This window comes from Ptychodera flava, chromosome 9 (genome assembly GCF_041260155.1).
Source record: "Ptychodera flava strain L36383 chromosome 9, AS_Pfla_20210202, whole genome shotgun sequence".
In the NCBI taxonomy this organism is placed as follows: domain Eukaryota; kingdom Metazoa; phylum Hemichordata; class Enteropneusta; family Ptychoderidae; genus Ptychodera; species Ptychodera flava.
The window spans coordinates 6,181,410-6,200,577 of NC_091936.1; the positions used below are offsets into that span (position 1 = coordinate 6,181,410).

The 19,168-nt window shown below is 36.3% G+C and overlaps 1 protein-coding gene across 1 annotated transcript; it reads left to right on the plus strand.

Moving 5' to 3' along the window:
* The first annotated feature begins 4,253 nt into the window (after nucleotides 1-4,253).
* LOC139139855 (ADP-ribosylation factor 6) lies at nucleotides 4,254-18,517 on the plus strand. The gene is made up of 5 exons (XM_070708797.1): nucleotides 4,254-4,718; nucleotides 6,678-6,839; nucleotides 8,880-8,983; nucleotides 14,623-14,821; nucleotides 15,824-18,517. Exons 2-5 carry the CDS (start codon nucleotides 6,758-6,760, stop codon nucleotides 15,964-15,966), a joined length of 528 nt encoding a protein of 175 aa, XP_070564898.1. The 5' UTR covers nucleotides 4,254-4,718; nucleotides 6,678-6,757; the 3' UTR covers nucleotides 15,967-18,517.
* Nucleotides 18,518-19,168: the final 651 nt, after the last annotated feature.

Here is a 19,168-nt window from a genome sequence, read left to right on the forward strand (position 1 = left end):
CGCTGTGAAATCATACTGACGCCAAAGTAATGCCAATGCTCTAAAGAGATCGGCATTAATTCTAAAAGTGCGAGCATTTTTAATGTGTTACAGAAGACCCTGATGTAGCCATGATTAGTCTAGAACCAGTGGTCCTGTCTACAGCATTCTGTTTCTAGTGCCTGAGCGTACGTACAGGCCCGTATGTACAAGCGAAGCACTTGGGGCTGGATATGCCCCAGACAGTTTTCTTTTAGGCTTGTAGTCCAGTAGTTGGACTTGAAACTTTCGCTAAAAGCAGCCCTTCTCAAAGTGGTATTCGCAGAAAACTTTATTTCTGCTCGGCTTAAAATCAACACTGAGTGCTTGGCCCCTATATTCTGTAGCCATTCTGTAAGTTGAAAAGCTTGCAGTTGCACACGTCGACTGCTTCAATGACCAAGTTAACGTCGTCACTTCCGGTATTTCAATACACGTTAGCCAGTGAGTGAAAGTGAATAAAATCGACTCGAAAGCTTTTCAATGATCATATCAGTTTAATATTCCAAAACTAGTTTTCAAGGTAAATTTCCCCTTTAAATGCTGAAACTCATGACTTTATTTACCCATTGTGCAGAAACATGTAGTCCTTATGTAGTTTTAATGAGATGGTCAAAGCTATTCAAAATAGTACACAGTATTTTGGTAACCATTGGATTATATGTAATATAAAATAAGTAAGAAAATATACATTCAAAAATTATAGGGATCGATAAATTATGTATACGTAACTAATGTCTCTGTAAATAGGTCTGATGGAGTGATACAGCACAGTTGGTGTTTTAATGTTGTTTGCAACAATGAAACTAGAAATAGTGTTTACCGGTAGTAACTGAGACTCAACACATGAAGAAACTAAATGTGCACTGTACAGTTAATCTCTATCCTGTTCCTGTATGTACTATAAACTACAGAAGAAACAACTGCATAGTTCTATTTATGGAATTAGTCATTGCCCAAAGCTTTTCAAAGAATGTCAGATGGTTGGCGATATCTAACATTTTTGTGTAATTTAGCAAGATTGGAGTCATATACTCAACCTTCTCAAAAATATCCTCAAATGTTTACACAAGACTGTTTAGTCGGAGTATTGTATGACAAGAAATGAGTGATGCAGATTTGTGCTGTGGTTTAGGGTAATACATGTTCGTTTCCTTAGTCTCTTGTTTCTATGTCAAGATAAAGAATGGTTCCTTTCATTTGCCAGGTCTTCTTGTTTGCAGATATGGACTTTTTTAATGTTTCAAAAGTAAACAAGGCATTATTTGTTTCAAGTTTTTGAGTACTTAATCTACTAGATTCTTATTCTTTTATTACATATTATTATACACATATTTTCATAAAGTTAAATATTTTTTGTCTCTTTGTGGTGAAGAAGTCTTAATTGTCATTAAATTGTCAGTAAAATAAAATGGTTTTTCAAAAATATATCTTTCCAATCAAAAAAATCTAATGAACAATATTGTATCTCAATGGTCAACAAACCCACTTTCTTTCTAGGACAAATAGGCTGTAATGTGTTTTGATTGCAAACTCAAATTTTCTTTATTTGGCTGAATACTTATCTAACATGTATTTCTTTTTACAATGCACACAGGTTGCCCTGAGTTGAATGTTCCTGATTCCTGACCTGATAATGTTCACTTCCTTGGTAAAACTGTAATTTGTATCTCGTTGCCCTATCAAAGACACAGGACACAAGTTTTCTTCGACAGTTCCATGTCTCTGATATCAAGTTTATGGTTGCGACTAGAGTAACTGCTGCCATGACCAATGGGGGTATACCACTGGATTGCTGCTTGGAGTGCATGAGAACATTTCAGAATATTGTTAGGAGAGGATGTAGTTTGTAATTTTATCAGGAATGTAATTTGATTCACTGATGTCTGTTTGATGGGTCTGTTTTACAGTGTATAGCATGATGTAAGCCGGTCTGAATATAATAACTTGAAGTGCTGAAAGTCACAATCATGAATGGAAAAAACTAAATTACTGTATATGTTGTCTATAAAAAGGTATTGCTGTAGGGCTTCATATCAAATAGACATGAGTGAATGACTTGTCCTGACAATAGTAGAATTATTCTCAATACTTCTTTGTACATCATATTCAATAGTCTATTAGATCAACTTTTCACTTGAAAGTTTTCGTGATTCTCAGTTCTGTAAAATTAGCTTGCTTAACTTCACATTTCTTCTGTATTGATTTTGAACAACTCTTCTGTGATCAGTTGCTAATATGTAATAGTGCATGGGAACATGGACAGATGCACAAAGTATTCATAATCCTTTTGTATCTATTGATTGCGAGTGACAAGGTTCAGTCAGTTATCTATTGACAGTAATGTAAGCTATTACAAGGAATCAGTGCTTGTACATCTCCAGTATCTCTGCAATCATGATCAAGTAAACACATAAGACAGTTTTCAAATAATTCCCAAAGATTGACATGTCCATATATGTCAACCAAACACCTTGCTCACATTTGGTATACACAAAAATAAAAAACTAGAACAGTTACTTTTTGATTATTCTCACCTGAGGCTAAATGTTTTTTTCCAAAATTCATAAATGTGATATGATCTGTCATTTTCTTTTTAAGTGAAGAGAGTTCAGGACTTTGAAATGGTTCTGTAGGAATTTCACTACCCATAATTTCATTTTAATAATGTATTTATTGTTTACATATTTATAATTCCAGTACATGTACCAGTATTTGATGTGCAATAAACCAATGTACCCCATTAACATATTGTGGTCTTAATTTTATTAGCAACTTAAGTACTGTACAAACTAAAAAAATAGCTTATTATAAATTTTTCTGTAAGCAATATGTTTGTGCTGAAGGTTGACAAATAAGTCAATCTCCCACATATTTCATTTCTTAAAACTTCTCGCAAATTATGCATGTGGGTGTACATTCTTTGACATTTGTTTTCACTGTTTAATTTTCTCATGAAGAGGAAGATCATTTTGTCAGATTCTTCATATAGCTTGAATTCAAGTCAGTTTCACGTCTACACTCCTACTTACGCTAATCATCCGTATGACAGAATATACTCATTGTTAGACAAGAATGAACATTTAATTTTGGAAAGAAGACGGGCTACTGCTATAACTTTCTCTTTTCAAAACAAAGTTCTAATGAATGATTTAGAAAGTAATTCTTCTCATACAAAGAATTTAGATGTACATGAAATGTGAATAGCACTATACCTAACAAATCCCTTTATGTGCATTTTTGGTGTGGATATCAGATCCAGAGTCAGTGACCTATTAAATCAAATTATGATCTATTTGCCTGTAAATTGATGTCTTTCCTGGTACTTTGCACAGTAATTTTTTTCTTTTCCATTGTATTCATCAAGTTTAAAGTGTTCTTGATCTCTTTTTGATCTAGATGTATTCTCTCTATGTAAATTGAAAACAAACAAAAAATGATGGTAAATGAATCCCACGCCTAAGTTGATGGTTTTTTTTTCTTTTATACGTCACAGGAAAGGCATTGAGTCTTTTAAAGCAAAATTTAAATTGATCACATTCCTGAAGTATTGTTAAAGCAAGCTGCAATAAAAGTATTTATCAAATATTTTGAAGGCCTCAATTATCAGATATTTGACAGGAAATTTATTGACAAAAATTTCAATGGACAACTCCATGTGAACAGGGACTGTGAGAAGCACCTGTGTGTTTTCAGTACCTGGCTTGTAGATCACAATGTGATGGAGGGACAGGGCAGACCGCGTCAATGTGAATATTCAAGCTTTTGGTTCAGAAAAGTTAGGAACTGTTGCACAGTGGAAAATCTTTCATATTTTGGATCCGGTATCCATTGAACAACAGCCAGTGAACAAAGACATTCTGTGTTATGTCACTGTTTTGTCATTTTGTAAACTTTATCATTCTAAAGATTTAATTTTTTATTTTATCGAATTCACACTGAGTAAAATTTGAAAAATAAAAATGCTTTCCACGTTTCTGGTCCATAGTTTTCTTCCATAGTCTGGAAGCAAACACATATAGAAAAATCTTAACTAGTTTCCCATACTTAAACAATTAGAGTAGTTCTTAACAAAATTTAAAGGGCAGTAAACTTGGTCATTTATCAAAGAAGGAACAGCCATTGCTCGGTTCTACAGAAAGAAAACAAATGAAAATATATAATCTGTAGTGTAGGCTGACCACTGCACTGTTCGTCTGCAAAGGGCTTCATTCAAATGAACATGCAATATCCGGGGACTTTAGTGTCTAACCAACCAACGCCCTTCAATATTTTATATCAATCCGCCTGCGAAATAATGGGAATTAAGCAAAATTTTCCCATAGTCGTGGGTCTTTTGTAGTATTTTTATATCAACGTATCAAAGGAAGAAAAATTTGATAAAATTTTAGTTGATTATCACTGCAAAGTGTGTCAAGAGGGAGTTATATTACTCGAAAGGATTGCCGGTGTGTGAGTGCAGCGGCCGACGCAGTCAACCGCCATTTTGGGAGGTTCGCCGAAGTGAAATTCGAATTGGAATTGTTCTTTTGACCTGATCTGTCGATAGCCGGGCGTTTGTACAGGGACTAAGTGAATCGTTTTGGTAGCCAGTACATGCTTTTGTCAACCCAGGGATCGTTTAAGGAACAAATTTATTCACAGTCGTTGAAAAGTCGACGATTTCGCTTCCCGGAAGTTGCTGGGCGAGAGGCCCAAAGGTGAGTCACGTCCGAACACACTGTACTGTGTGGCACCGTGTCCATGATGGCTGACCATGCCACTTTTTTCCGGGCAATTTCATTTCGTCTGAACGTATAGTAATATTTATACTTAGTTTTAAAAAACTATTAGAGAGGTAGTTTTCCCTCGATTTCTTCATTTCGCTCGTCATCCCATAGTGAAACATACGGTTTTGAAGTCCCAAACACACCTACAATACAGTGTAACTTTGATTATATTAAAACACGTTTCTTCGTTCCTCTGCCCTGTGCACACTAATAGTACAGCGTAAAGTACTACATGGATATTGCGGAAAATGCTGTATCAAGATTAAATCTTGAGAAATAAGAAAGCTCTTTCTGTAACAATCTTGGATATCTTATAGCATGAAGTGTGCTATATATGTATTCAGAAGGACACTTTCAGAAGAGGAATGTACTACAGTCTAGATCCTGCTATTTCTGCAGAATATTTAACCGAAAAAATGATACGAATATCTGACAATTGTCATGAATTCCTAAATTAATAGATTATCAAACTAATCTAATGTATTGTTCAGGTTGGTGTAAATTGTTGTAGGGTACCACTTTGGCAGTAAAGCCTCCTGGGATAGGTATATTCCAGTATCTGGGACTACGGTACATTGCAAAAACAAGTCACCAGGAATGCGTGTATGTATCGCGTAGGTGTCAATTTTGGGCGTACAAGTGAACGAGAAACAATGGGGAAATTCATATCGGGCCAAGCTGAAAAAACTATGAATTTTCATGTTTTGATTTTTGCTAGACCAAGGCTATTAATTCTCTATTATTTAGTTTTATAGGGGCTGTTTTTAAAGTGATGGAAACTTGAAACTGCACATATAATCAAACGATCATCAGGGGCAACACCCCTCTAAGTTAGAGATTATCTTCAAAGGCTAATCGTATTTTAATTGCGATTTACGTCATCTTTATTTCAGAAATATTAAGGCAGCTCTGAAACAGGACAAATGACATGCACAGATGTTTAGCTAGGTTGTGTTCATATTTGTTCAAAGATGTTTTATTACAGAGTGTGACAGTTCACAAACACCAGCAGACATTTCAAAGTTAGGTACTGACACTACTGAACAATAATGCAAGTTTTGACATTTATGTTTTAGTCTTGTTTTAAACCCTGTATGGATTATTATCATCTTTGAGTATATGTACCATTAATTTGCGTCAAGAACATATTGCTTTATACATGAGTATGAGTAGACATGAAATGTTGTTGAATCATCGCCTTTTATGCCATATCCAAGTTAAGTCTCCACCATTGGAAAGCAGAATCAGTAAAGTGATATTTAATCATGTGTTAGAAAGATTTGCAAGTTTCTCTTTAAATTAAGAATAGCCACAGCCAAACAGCAATGATTCAATTGTTGAGAATTGCAGTCAGCATATGATTATAAGTTGCTTTTGCTCAAAAGAAACATAAGTTCTCCCAAATGATTTGTTGATGTAAGAGATATAAACAAGAACATGGTACAATAAGCTCCCATGACACTTTCCTCCATAAATATTTTCCAATTCAGTCACACAGGATGGTATAGCTCAGTTTTAAATAATCATATCTCTTTTTAACAGTGTCATGTTTTCTAAACTTTCTATTCAGTGTGTGCTTTACACCAATGTGGGAGATCAGTTTCTCTCTTCTAATTCATTCCCAATACACAAAACTTTTTCATATTTTTATTTGGAACTGAAGTAATTCTTCTATTTAAGTTTAAAACAGAAGTGTTGCAGCCGTTCTTTTCACATCCACATTCTAGGGATTGTCCTAGGACTTTTCATATGACCACATCAAGTTCTGTATCAATTAAGTAATACATAACAACATGTGCTAAATCTTTTTCCATTAGACTAGATGTAAGCAACATACACAACAGCCATATGCTCTTGACTATTAACATCTTCTGTTACCTTTCCTTTCAGGATTAGCACAAGGGGTTTAGGCCCTTCCTCCTGGAACCCTATTTGAAGGGCAGATTTTGTCCCAGCAGACACATGACAAGATGGGGAAGCTGCTGTCTAAAATATTTGGGAATAAGGAAATGCGAATCCTTATGCTCGGGCTAGATGCTGCAGGAAAGACAAGTATCCTTATTGATGTGAAATGTGTGTGAGGAGACATGTTTCAGGTTTCATTATACTGTGAGAACATTTTTCATTCTTCCTGTTTTTAATGTTTACAGATGAGACACGACATTGTGAAATGTAAAACATTGAAGCTCTCTAGTGGTTGCTAGGAGTGAACAATGTATTTAATATTTTGTGGTTCCTGGACCAAATAGCTGTAAGCTGGGATGTCATGCAGTCTGCTGTGGTAGTCCTGGGTACAGTCTGTATGGCACATACACCTGATAAGTAATCAATGGTCTGTCAGACCAGCTTTGGTGATCTTTATGGAAGATCACCAAATTTACTCATCCCTGTAGTTTCAATGCGTGGTTGGCTTGGCTTAGGTACTGTTGCCAGAACCTGTAAACTGACATCATTCACACTTTCACAAAGGCACTTCCTAAACCTTAACAGCAGTGACTTAGGTCCTGTGTGTCTTTATTAGACATTCTTGTTGTATATCAAATAGTCAAATTCCAGGATTATGGAAACTTATTCAAATTTGCTGCTTTTGAGCCAATGCAAAGAACTAAAAGGTATAACCATATTGAATGTGTCCTCACGCTGATATATGTAAGGGATAATACGTACTTTGTCATATACAGTTTATTGCTCATTTAGAATTGAAAAGGTATACCATTTCCTTTGTGTATTTAGCTCTGTTCTTGTCAAGAGCTCATAAACACTTATTTATATTAGCACAGAATTTGTTGTGTGTTGGTGGCAAGGAAGCAGCTCCTACACAACAAATCTGGTTTGTATGTGAACATGGCAACACACACACACGCACACACACAGAGTCAACTACTCCATGCAGCACTTACAAAAAAAACTTTATTGTGCAATGATAGTCAATTACCGTACTACTGACAGGGAATTAAATCGTACCAAAATCTTTCTTAACGTAAATAAAAGTAGATCAGTAAATTTTGAATCAAAGAAGGAAACTCTCATTACTTTCTCTTGTATACATGTTATACATTTTAATATTCAAACATTCTTTTTACACCCCTTTTCACAATTGCCAGGTTTAAATTACATGAACATATGCTCAGTTTTTGATGAAATTTCAGTTCAAAGTATTCCCACAAGTTCCATTTTATTGATGAAATCATAAGTTCAGGGCTAATCAAATGTCTACAAGGATGTTCATTGAATAACTCATGTAGACTTACTATGACTTATTGTGGTGAGCTGGAATGTGTAATACTTCTAGAAATTTTGCCTGTAGGAGCAGACAACAATTTTGGTATTAAGAGTGTTAAATAGCAATTGCTAAAAACAGGAAATATACATACTGGTAAATTCTGGTAGTCTACATTTTGGCCTGAATTATATACATTTATTAATTGTCAGCACCAGAAGAAATTGCGTTCTGTTTATTAGCAGGGATTTTAGAGGGTTAATGTCATGAAGTTGTTGATGTGTTTGTACTATATTTAAACTCAACAACATATGCTGTCTTTTGATATGCCTTGCTCGCCAAGATTTTTAATTAGAGATGATACTTTCTTTCCGATATCTGTGAGGATCTTTTCTGCATTGTTAGAGATCGTGGTTTGATGGCCAACTAACAAGTGAGGAATTACTCATTTGTACATTAAACCTCTGCACACACGGCAATTCTACAAGATAAGAGGCTACCATATTGTCCCTCTCTTGATCGGAATTTTGTGAGCATCCAAATGTGGAAAAGTTGAATGAATATGAACAGGAGGGACAGACAAAAGTCCTTGGTGCAGAAAGAATGTACCCAGAGTTCTGTTAGTTGAACTTTCTATAAACCGTTGACAGTGGTGATAACCATGTGCTTTTTATTGTGTGACAGACAACAGCACAGAATGGACTTTCTCTTTATGTCAGACAAAATTTTCTAACCTTCCCATTCCAGCATTGTACACCTTGTACTTTACATTCTTCACAATTTGTGTGCAGTTTCAATAGCTGCAAAACTGGGTTGCTTTCATGTCTTTTATATGGTAATGTTGTTTTCTTTTCCTTGACATGCGTACTCAGCTATATTATATAAATTGAAATTAGGTCAATCAGTCACAACCATTCCTACCGTAGGCTTCAACGTAGAAACTGTAACCTACAAAAATGTTAAATTCAACGTGTGGGTGAGTCATTTCCTATTGATTTTATCTGAACAGTGCGTTCCACTTACGCAGACTTTGTTATGTGTGTTTGTGTCATAAGAGGTCATAACCTGTATGAAAAGTGGAAAGCTTTCTCATCCTGTATGAGTGTATGTACAGATAGCAATATGTATATGGATAGCAGCTGGAGACTCAGCATCTTAAAAGAAATGCATTATTTGTCAAAAAATGTGCTGCATTTGTTCTACAAATAATTATGGAACTATTGCAGTTATTGTAACTTTTGTACAGGGAGGCACCTTGTTGAAATATGTGGGTATATGTCTGACAAAGATAGCAATAATATCCCTCCATATTTACAGCTAGTGATACCACATTAAAGGTATACAGTCACCTGTAATCTAAATAAGCCAATATATGGTCAATTGAGCGTTAATTAATATTCAAAATGCCCATGCGAGGGCGCTGTTTTTAAAAAACGGCAACCCGCTAGCAGGGCTCGAAAATCTGTGATTGGTCAGATTTTTTCTTTCCATGGTAACTGTGGCAAAATTGGAACAGGTGACAGTATACCTTTAAGGTGTCCTTTCAAAATCCTATCGTGTAACTCATTTGCACTGGCCATACTACCTTGTGTTCATTTCTGCAAGCATCAGTCATGTATAATTACTAGTAATACACTAGCTTACTTGTAAAAGTTTTAATTTGCATTTTTTCACCAATCTAAAATTTGCCCACGTCATACCACTGATGATGCAATCTTTCATACCCTGTAAACCCCTTTCAGAAAAATTGTGTGCACAAGTTGTTTACTTGATTTATAATAGGAAAATGCATAAAATACACATGATCACATTACAGTGTGATCTCATACTGTGGCAAATCCTACCATGCAAATTACACAAATCACAAGAAAAATATAAGGCACCAAACTAGTCATACGAGGTGAAGAATATAAAAAAGTTTTTCATTTATTCTATACACAATGTTTGTCTTGATATGGAAGCAAGAGTATTTATAATGCCTTTTTGCATTTGAAAAGGGGTTTGTCATCTGCAGTTGATTGCCAAGGGATATTTTTCATATCAGGATTTGAATTTTGATGTTAAAGTAATGATGGTTTGATCTGTTGCGGCAGGTTTGTTGAATTCTCTGTTCAATCAGTTGAGGCCACTTGTTTTCATCAGATGCACTATTAAACTGTTCAAATATAAATTACCTCATGTTGATTGAATGTAGCTGACTTGGAAATAGTCTGCGTACAAGTGGAAGATTTTTCCCTGTGGAATTATTCTAAAAGACTTCAGATTTTTTACACTGATTACTTCCAAATCTTCAAAATTCCTTGCTTGCTTGAAGAACACTGCATTGCATATTTTGTGCATTTGACAGCAACCAATTCATTGAAACTGGATGTTCAGGGATAGAAATACTTTTTTATTTCTTGTGGCAAAAGTTTGCCACCAGATATAAAATCAGGTGGCAATTATGAAAAATCTGGTGGCAGTTTGTGATCGGTATAATACAACATTTTGTCATTGCCACATACTCATTCTAATTTATAAATTCTTGAAAATATGGTGAGTACACGTCACAAAAAATCAACCCATATAACTGCAGGCCTCGAAAAAAATTTGTCAAACTTACCAACCGTGGGACACGTGAATTTCATTTTTACTTGCCCGACAGGAAAAATTACTTGCCCTAAATTTCTAATAACTGTACTAGTAATTTGTAACAGAAAGCAAGAGTTTGGCCATATGAAGTGAATTCAAAGAGGGAAAAACAGATTCAAACATGAACTACATTCTTGTTAAATGAAGGACTATTACCAAATCTGAAATGTCATAGAAGAAATGTGAGAATACTTTAGTTTTTTTCTGTAGATTTGGCCATCTAGAAAACATCTTTGAATTTGGAATTTTTCCACAACCTAATCCAAATTAAAATCTTTGCATAAGAGTAATAAGATCGTGTGATTTACAATGTGCATAGCTGGCTGCTGCTCTTTATTATCAAGCTGAGATCACAAACAACTGCTCTGCTAGTGTTTATCTGCCAATGCAATACGCACATGTACATCTGCAACCCTATTAGGCTACCTGTTTACATGTTTACTCACTGAGCACAGCCGTCTTTCAAAGTTTATTTTGATAAATGTATTCGTCAAGAGAGCAGATTCATGCAAGTTTCGTTTTCGTTACTCTTCAGTGCAGATTTGTTTTCTGTAAGTGAGAGCCGATCCCTAACAACCAAGGTCACGTAATTTGAAACTGTCTGCATCTCACGCACTACGTAGCTGCAATATGTGGCCTCCTTGGTCGACTGAGCCCGTTTCGACTACGATGTAAACTTGTACTTTTTAGTCCCCGCGGACGAAGTCCGGCGGGGACTTATAGATTGGGTCCCGTCTGTGCGTCCGTCCGTCCGTCCGTCCATCCGTCCGTCATCAACAGTTTCTCAGACACTGCTGAACCAATTTCGTTCAAACTTGGCACAAAGGCATAGCACTATGACCTACAGATGCACGTCGATTTATTTTGTGATACGATCGAATTGGGCCGCGAGGCGGCCATTTTGTGTTGCGATTTTTCATGTCTTTGGACCACAACTCAGACATCCTTGAGCAGATTATGTTCAAACTTGGCACAAAGGCATAACACTTTGGATGTCAAATAATTTTGCGATATAATCCAATATGGGCGCGAGGCGGCCATTTTGTTTGCGATTTTTCGTGTCTTTGGACCATAACTCAGACATCCATGAACAGATTCTGTTCAAACTTGGCACAAAGGCATAACACTATGGCCTACATGTGCATGTCAATAAGTTTGCGATATGATCCAATATGGCCGCGAGGCGGCCATTTTGTTTGCGATTTTTCGTGTCTTTGAACCATAGCTCAAACATCCTCAAACTGATTCTGTTCAAACTTGGCACAAAGGCATAACACTATGGCCTACACATGCATGTCAAATTATATTGCGATACGATCCAATATGGGCGTGAGGCGGCCATTTTGTTGCGATTTTTCATGTCTATGGACCATAACTCAGACATTCTTGAACCAATTCTGTTCAAATTTGGCACAATAGCAAAATAGTATGCCCTTCATATGAACACCAATTTATTTTGTGAAATGATCCAATATGGCTGACAGGTGGCCATTTTGTTTGCGATTTTTTCATGTCTTTGAACCGTAACTCAAACATCCTTGAACCGATTTTGTTCAACTTGGCACAAAGGCAAAGCACGTACTATGGCATGCATATGCATGTATCAATTAACCTTGCGATAGGATCCAATATGGCTGCAGAACTGCCATTTTGTTGGAATTTTGCATGTCTTTGAAGCATAATTCAAAGGTCATTACACCCATTTTGTCCAAACTTGGCACAAAGATCAAGCACTATGGCATACATGTCAATTTACTTCGTGACATGTTCCAATATGGCTGCCAGATTGTAATTTTTTTCCAATATCTCTGCCCGATGGTCTTTTTTGGAATTTTTTCATGTCTTTGAGGCTTAATCATATGCAAATATTCCTTAACCAATGTTGTTGAGACTTGGTACAAAGATAAAGTACCATGGCATACATATGCATGTCTACTAATTTTGTGCTATGATCCATATGGTCAAGAGACAGCCATTTGATTTCAATTTTGGTGTGATTTTTTTATGTCTTTGAAACATAAACATAGGTCACTGTCCCTCGATGGACTGATTTTGTTCAAACGTGATACGAAGATAAAATACTATGGCTGCATTCTTGTGCACATTAAATTGTTTCATTATATGATCCGAAATGGCTGATGGCTGATTACAACAACATACCCAATCCCATAGCATTTCGAAATTCCACCAAACCATGTGTATAGTATGTGCCGTCATGACACTAGAGGCAGTGAGGGCATCGTTATGTGTGATGTAATCAAAAGTTCCTTCAGTGGTCATTACCGGCAGAGATGAGTCATTTATTGAACGTTCCTCAGATTACTTCATTATGCAAGTCACAGCCTGATGCACCCGTTGCATCAATGTCATTCCACAGCGACCCAGACCACAGCTACCTAGACACCAAAGATTATAACAAAATGGACAAGCGGGGACTGTGTCATCAACGATGACTTGTTCATCTGGGTGTTGATTTACGTTGAACAGTAAGCATTGCCGAGATCCATGGCTTCGAATAAGTTTACATCCATTTACCAAGCACAGGGTGCAATTACACTATCGCGTGAAGCCGATCGACTGTCATACGACTCATGCTGCACTTGCACGAAGAGAATGGCAACCACTGTCAAGAGCATACCACTTTACGGCACACATACAAAACAGTGAGTTCACCGCCGTGTAGTCCGAGAGAACATGTCGCAAAAATGTATTTTTACGACTTTTTGTGGTTTTACAACAGCAAGAACGATTATTTTGCGATGTCTGGCGGATTTTCAAGGGTTTTCAGAAAAACTTTGAGAGTTGAAGGACTTACAATGATTGTAGGCGTGTACAGACCTAATGAAATACGTTTTCAAGCTTGAATTGTCCAGAGCTTAGTATTAGTGAATTCAACCGCTGGTGCACTTGCCCGTCGGACGGGAAGCATATTGATTTTACTTGCCCGAACGCAAAATTCACTAGCCACGGGCGTCGGGCGATAGGAATTTTTGAGCCTGTACTGGCTAATGAATTGCAAGTATTTATTATTATTTAATTCATGCAGGCTGCAGTTTGGCTTTGTTTTCAAAATGTCACAACATGCTTTTATCTTGTGCCGTATGACTGCATATGCGGCTATCACAGAGGGCAACAACATGTCCAGTGTACAAAAGCTGCTGTCATCGATATGGAGATTAGCCAATCACAAGTTTGGATTCACGCTGTGTTTTCATTCATGCCACAATGTCGCAATTAGTTTGGGGGTTTTTTTGGCTATTGAGTTTTTCCGCTGTCAGACAACGCGTGTTCCTTCAGACTTGTGTTCCTTCTTTCAAGCTGTAGGATCGATGACATGATGACCCAAAATTTAGTGGCAGAAAAATGCCACCAGAAAAAAATTTTGGTGGCAGATTGAGAGTTTTTGGTGGCAAATGCCACCATTGCCACCGATTATTTCGATCACTGATGTTACTAAACCCCTAAACCAGGGACTTCTGTAATTAATTTTCAATTCAAGAGTAAGATTTAGAATGACTCCTTGAAAACTTAAATGCAGTGATTCTTAACACTTGAAAATGAGATTTAACTGAAATGGTAACTTGTGAGGAATGGAGAGGAACAAATTTTGAAATAAATACCTGTGATATTTTCAGTACAATACCTGCTTTGTGAATCCTTGTACTTAGTTACAGTCAACTGCTTCAAATTTTTCACATCGTTGTACTTTGCAGCTCATAAGGTCACAAAATTTGTGAAGTAATTGTTACCTTTGCGAATGAAAAAAGTGCTTTCAGATTTCAAAGCACACATGAAGCATTGCTGAATGTCAGAATCATTAGCATTTGTGAATTCAAGTACTTTTTACCAAGGAAGAATGCATTTGTGATTTTATCATGTTGATGTGAACATGAACCCAATGAAGCAATACAATTTTGTGTTTGCAAACTTTTTTACTCAAAATTCAAACAACAATCTGAAATATCAAGTGTTTTTGATTTACAGGACGTAGGAGGGCAAGATAAAATACGACCTCTATGGCGGCACTATTACACTGGAACACAAGGACTCATATTTGTAGTTGACTGTGCAGACAGAGATAGAATTGATGAAGCAAGGCAAGAACTTCACCGAATTATTAATGATAGGGAAATGAGAGACTCCATTATATTAATATTTGCCAATAAGCAAGACATGCCAGATGGTGAGTATTTCATCATTCAAGCCAAGTACTTTGTAGAGTCTTGAGTGGTACTTCCATTTCAAATTCACTGATTTGCCATCAAGCAGGCCAAGACTTTACCCCCTCAGCTTTCAGGAATGGATTTCTACTTACCGAGAGGAAATAAAAGACAAAACAAAAATTTTGATAATCAGTTAAGTTTTCAAGTACAAGATTTCGTAGGTCTTAGCGCATTGTTCCATGCAAACTCATTTGCCACATCACAAATGCAAGAAAATTCCCAATGTCTTCAAATAATTTACATATGTCAGGTATAGTGCTAATACTTAATGTTTCCAGAAATTTCTGAATTGACTCAAAAGAGATGTGATATGCTGTAAGTTAGAGGGCACACACTCTGTAAAGTCTGTATCTCTTTCAAATTTCTTAGAATTTTCTTGCTTCAATGTGCGTATATGTGCAAAATGAAAATTTACAGTTGTTAGAGGAAGTTGTTGCTCATCATGTTTATGTCAAGGACACAGTCAAAGTGATCATGTGTCAAGTTCTCGAAATGCTTCAATTTGAGCAACTGTCATTGTACTATTAAGGGGATAATGCTGGTGTTTTTAGCACATCCTAGCAGTTCAGTCTTTGACTTGGTAGATTTGAACTTTCGCAGGTGTGCAACAGTAAACTGTGAAACTTTGGTAGCAAGGTTAAATCACGTACCTCAGCTATCCCTCGTTTCTCAAACATCTGACGTCATTACCATTACTAAATGTAATATCGCCCAATGTCACAGTCTGTTTAAAAAAATCTGTACTACTACAGCCACATAATGATCAGCTGTTGAAAAAAATTACATTCAGAAGGTCGTAAGCTTTTGTTCCCACCAACCACAAAGACACATCATGCATGTATTTTGTAATCTGTCTGAATGTTGTAATAAAAAGAAGCTGGCCATTAACCAGTCAAAGATAGTCGCTACAAGGTTGTCATGCTGAATTCATTGCGTTGTATGTTTTTTTTGACGTCTTTCAGCAATGAAACCACATGAAATTCAAGAGAAGCTCGGCCTTACAAGGATAAGGGATCGCAATTGGTACGTGCAACCATCATGTGCGACTACAGGAGACGGTTTATATGAGGGACTCACTTGGTTAACGTCAAACAACAAGTCATAATACTGCTTGCAGAAACAAAAATCTTCCTCATATTTAAATACAGTGCAGAAGTTATTATCTGGGATCAATATATTCTTTTCTACTGAAGAGGTGGACATGGCCACGTCATATGAAAATCTGCACCGTCTTGAATTTATATGTATAAGCTAATAGATCAAGGGAAACCTGGAAAAAATGGCAAACTTTATGCTCATGTATGTATGAATTTCTGATTTTAAAATTTTTCCGTTCACAGGCTGAAGCAGATAGCTCAACTAGTAATAATATATCTTACACCTGTGTAACTTCATGAATTATGATACTTTTTAAATGTCAACAGCAAATTCCAAACATGTGTTTGCTGTTACTTGTAAAACTTTGTATAAAATGGTGAGACAAAAAATGGTTTTTTTGAAATATTTTTGACAGTGTTCATGTGTCCTAAGTTTTTGAGATCATATTGAAATTGTTGTGCATGCAGATACAAATACACTAACTTCCCATCACTGTTGCTTTATTTCAAGACTTTAAATTATTTCTATAATAGATAGGCTGAAATCTTAACAATTGAAAAGATCGTCATCTCCTTGTCATTAGCTCCCACGTCATTGTCGACATACTACAGCCTGATCAAAAATAAAAAGGTGGGACCTGACAAGCAAGTTTCCTGAGAAACAAATTATCTTCCACAGATTTCAATACATCATTGAGGATTTTTATTACTCCATGTACATTGTTGAAACGCTGCATTTTACTCATGTGTCTTGGTTGGAAGACAGGACAGACATAAGATGATGACTGGATTTTTCATGCCAAATGTCAGGCATCGCTATAGCAAAAAAAGCAGAAAACTGGAATGCTTTTTCAGTTAGACACAAAGGAATACCTTGAAACTAAAATATAAGAATATACAGTACATGACAGTTCAATTTTTTGCATGTCACTATCTAATTTTGACTATCTGTCTCATTTAGGGGAAAAAACAACAATAAACAATTATGTGTCACAGCGCACAAATTAACAATGCAGTATCATTTTTCCTACAAATAGATTTTAGCAAATTAGGCAAGAGAAAGCCAGAATATTTAAGTTGTATTACCAGTGAGTTAGCATCATTGCTTTGTATTCGGATAATATTTATGTCTCAATGTAAAATTGGAAGTCTTGATTCATGGTGTTACATTTGCTGGGATAATAGATGGCGTAGCAATCATGCTATTCTAGGCACAGCTCACCAAATAGCTTCAAGTGCTTACTATTATACTAAACTCACAAGCACTGGTGAAATACTAGGTTATACTTCATTGAGTTATTTCATGCAGGCCAGAGAAAACAGCGCCTGTTCCACTAGGCCTAGTGGTTGTCTTGCATATGAGTGCAGTCTGACATTGCCTGGACTTGTAGCGACTACCATGCTGGGCCGAGTGGTTGTCTTTTGCAGAATGATGTACTCTAAGATTGTCCACGGCTTTGCAGTGGTAGCTGCCGTGTCCAGTCAAGTGGAGACTGCTTTTGCATTGACTCCATGTAGATGTTGAACTTTTCCAACAAAATGAACCAAACGTCATAATATGCTGATAGCATAGCTTTCAAAATTTTCCATATTTTTATTGTTGATAAGGCTACACCCTCTGCAAAACTTTTGTTTTGAGATTTCAGAGAGTTGTCCAGGAGATGTGATTGAGATGGGGACTTTGCTCATTTATTTGCTATTTACTGTGTACTTTGATAAGTGTATCTATCATCAGTCAGACCATGTACGACGTTTATCTCAGACTTTGGTTTGCAAGAAATGCGTCTTTTTGTACCAGATTTCCATGTTTGATTGCTTTTGTCAGAAGGACTATAATATTGAAAACATTACCAGATGTATGATTGAAACTGTCCCAAAACAAGGGCAGATGTGATTTTAAAAAAAATAATTATGTTGCATGCCCCAGTTTTTACACTGGGCTCCGTATTTTGAGTCTGAAACCAAATTTAGTGTCAAAGTGTAAATTTGAAGCATTTAAGAGTAGTGATTCCACCAACTGACTGCTTTAAAATGTTCACACTGCAAGAAGAATAATAGATGATGTAGTCATTTACGTAATGTTGCAATAGTAGTGCCAGCACCTCTATCACCTTTGAAACAATCATTTCCTAACAAACTTCCACATTCTTGAAGTTTCCTGTAGTGTGAAACTGATGCAGTGAAGTTGAAAAAAATATTTTTTTTTCATCAGTACTCAAACCAGCAAGATACTCTTGATACAAACTTCCTGAAAACAGGATGGGGTCATACTTACCCAGTAATCGCACTAACTCGCATTAATTATGTTGTTTAACTTATTAAGGGTGCTAACAGACATTCAATAAAAGGTAGAAACCTGCAAGCTCTACATGGTTGTAATTTAGACAGATGCTGGTGAATGTGTTTTGTTTTCTGAAAATTGTGTCTGTGAGCCACTGCTGTAGTTGTCAAATTGCTTCAAGCAATCTGTCAATAATGTTACCCGATTGATTATTGTAGATAATGTTGTATGTCTGCCTTACAGTATATTAAAATGAATGCATTTCTTTTTCCATGTTACTGAGTATGATGTGTTCAATTGTAGTGATGTGGGTGTAAAAGGAAGAGGAAGAGATTGGTGACAGATCCAAAGCTCTAAAATGACTAAATGTTTAGTTCCTGAAATAGTGCACCAATGATGTGATTTAATATGTAATTTATTGTATATGCAAACTCAGAGTTGCTGCATTTCATTCACAGTGATAGAGCTTCACAATCAAATTGCTGTAAGATGTACTGCTTGGTAGTCTTCAGTTTAATACAGATAAACCATAGAGATCTTACTTCAGTCACAGATAATACACCATGAAGTGCTGACCAACCAACAAGTCCGCCAAAGTCTGATACATAAAGTATTAAGCAGTGACAGCATAGCAACAGAAGGGATCCCCACTGTGCCAGGTCCCATGAGATTCTCAATTGCGAGAGGAATGGACATAAATATCAGCATCCATGGTTGTTGTCCTGATGTACATCTCTGCTCCAGAAACACTGATAGCGACTAAATTTAAACTTTCTTATGGCATTAGTCCAGCTGAAGTATACCTTTGTATGTAATTTTAAATTTAGATGCTACAACAGCAATACAAAATGATGACAAAGCCATAGCTCAATGTTCTGAATGTAATGTATGGTACTGTATACTAGTAATCTCAACCATTCCCACAATAT